Source organism: Eptesicus fuscus, chromosome 10 (assembly GCF_027574615.1).
Source record: "Eptesicus fuscus isolate TK198812 chromosome 10, DD_ASM_mEF_20220401, whole genome shotgun sequence".
Classification (NCBI taxonomy): Eukaryota; Metazoa; Chordata; class Mammalia; order Chiroptera; family Vespertilionidae; genus Eptesicus; species Eptesicus fuscus.
The window spans coordinates 51,093,438-51,095,512 of record NC_072482.1 but is presented as its reverse complement, the minus strand read 5'-3'; the positions used below and the strand labels follow the sequence as shown (position 1 = coordinate 51,095,512).

Here is a 2,075-nt window from a genome sequence, read left to right as displayed (position 1 = left end):
AGTTACACACTTTGTTCAACTCAGAAGTCAGAGAGGTTAGAATTCAATTACAAATACTTTTCATTTGTTATATTATGCAAACTTGGAACTAGAGATTGTAATATTTAGTGAAAATATTTCATGTTTTAAGATGTGCATTTTCATTTTCCAAATAGATTAAACAGATGATCAATATACAAACAGTAATTGTACCACAAATTTACATTACTGACAACTACAAAAAATGTGAAAAAACAATGTTTATAAATGATAGTGAAGAATAAATTATTTTTCAATGCACATAATTAGGTATATACAGGATAATTTAAATCCAAATGGAGTGATTGCTAATGCTGAACTCTTAAAAATCTTCATCAAAATATTCATTACCCGAGAGTGATCAAAATAAATTGTAACAGAAAAGCAGAATGTCTCATCTCTCTTTTCATTCTTTAAACTTCTATGATATTTCATCGAAAGAATTTGCCAGGTGTGCTAATGTTGGAAAACTCTAATGCCAAAACCATTTCTCTAAATTACCAACAGACTTATATTCTTGATGCCTTTTCACATGATCACAAGCCAAGCATGCGTGTGATTCCCAAAACCGTGGAAGATTTACTGTGAAATCTTTCCTCCAGTTAAAGTAACTAAGGTACAACTTATTGTTTTTGTCAACTTCCTTCAGATACTTTGCTAGCTCACTTGGGGAGTTATAATCTTCCACATGAATGAACGAATCTGCTGGAATATAATTTTCATAGTTTTCCCTAGATGGCCCCAGAACAATAGGTACTGAGCCAGCCAGAAGAGCATTGTAGAGCTTTTCTGTGATGTAATCTTTGTGGATTGAGTTTTCGAAGGAAAGATAAAATTTACAAGTAGATATGGTAGGAATCAAATTTTTATTATTCACATACTCTCCAAATGCTTGCCCATAGGTATGGATTTCAATGCTTTTGCTTAGCTCATTGTAATACTTGACCCTGGCGTGCTCAGGGTTCCAGTTACTTACAACCCAGCACACTAACTTCTCTTTGCTTGGCACTTCAAACACGAAGGGGTTTGTGCTCACCGTCAATACGCCATAAGGCACTTGGATATCTGAGTCGCGGCGGTAAGTCAGAGTGAGATTGAATAGGTGCTCAATGCCATTCTTCTGGGGCGTGTGAGTTGGTGATTCCAAATTCATCCAAATCCATTTCTGGAAGGGTGGCCTAGCCTGCTGAGGTAAATTCGTCAGATCCCAGCTGATGTCTCGGTGATGGATCAGAACCGCGTGAGATTTGTTGTAAAGAGAACGGTCTGTTGTGAGATGGCATCCTTGGATGTTGAACATTGCTTGGCAGGAGGTAAGGTCAAAGGTCTGCCCAAACGGCCACACCCAAATCAGAATAGTAGTTTCATTAAAATAATCAGTTTTGGTGGTGAAGAAATTTTTCATTTTCAGCACTGAGCTGGTTGACTCCATTGGACTGAAGATCCAGCTGTTGGTGGGCTTGATGTAAATGAGAAGACATGCCATAAAGAAGCCCAGAATAAAGCAGACAATTAAAAATGGGCGGAGAATTCCTTTGGATGTTGATGTCATAATTTTTTCTATGAAACGGAAAGAGAAAGAGGGGTAGGTAGGGGTAGGGAATGAAGAATTAATCATAAATATAACTTGACATAGACATGTTGCAAATCCTAAAATACATTTAATTGCAGAATCAACTGAATTTTCCTTTTTAGTGTTATCAAACCACTGAGAGAAATAGAGCTTTCATTTTAGCAAAAAGCAAACGAACAAAAACAAAACACAAAACCTGCTTTTAAAAGGAAGTTTCCCCTAAGTGTTACAAACGAGTCAGAATTTGGTAGACATGTACCAGCCATCTTCAAGCCAGTTACAGTTCATTCTTTCAATGTCATCCTTACCTTCTATATTTTTATTTGCTTGCTGAACACTGCACGACAGACTGTCATCATGAAAGCTACGGCTAAAAATGTTAATATTTGGAAACCAGACCAGACTTGTGAAAATTTCCCAGTTGATATAATCATTTATTTGCTAGGGTACTTTTTGAGATTGCAATATAACTTTGCAGTTCAGA

At 36.4% G+C, this 2,075-nt stretch overlaps 1 protein-coding gene across 1 annotated transcript; it reads right to left on the bottom strand.

Annotated features, from left to right (window-relative positions):
- Nucleotides 1-490: 490 nt before the first annotated feature.
- On the bottom strand, nt 491-1,570 carry FUT9 (fucosyltransferase 9). The gene has a single exon (XM_054722544.1). It carries the CDS (start codon nt 1,568-1,570, stop codon nt 491-493), a length of 1,080 nt encoding a protein of 359 aa, XP_054578519.1.
- Between the last annotated feature and the right edge of the window lie 505 nt (nt 1,571-2,075).

Coding starts and splice junctions, on each gene's coding strand:
- FUT9 (XM_054722544.1), bottom strand. CDS start 1,570: ATGACATCAACATCCAAAGGAATTCTCCGCCCATTTTTAATTGTCTGC.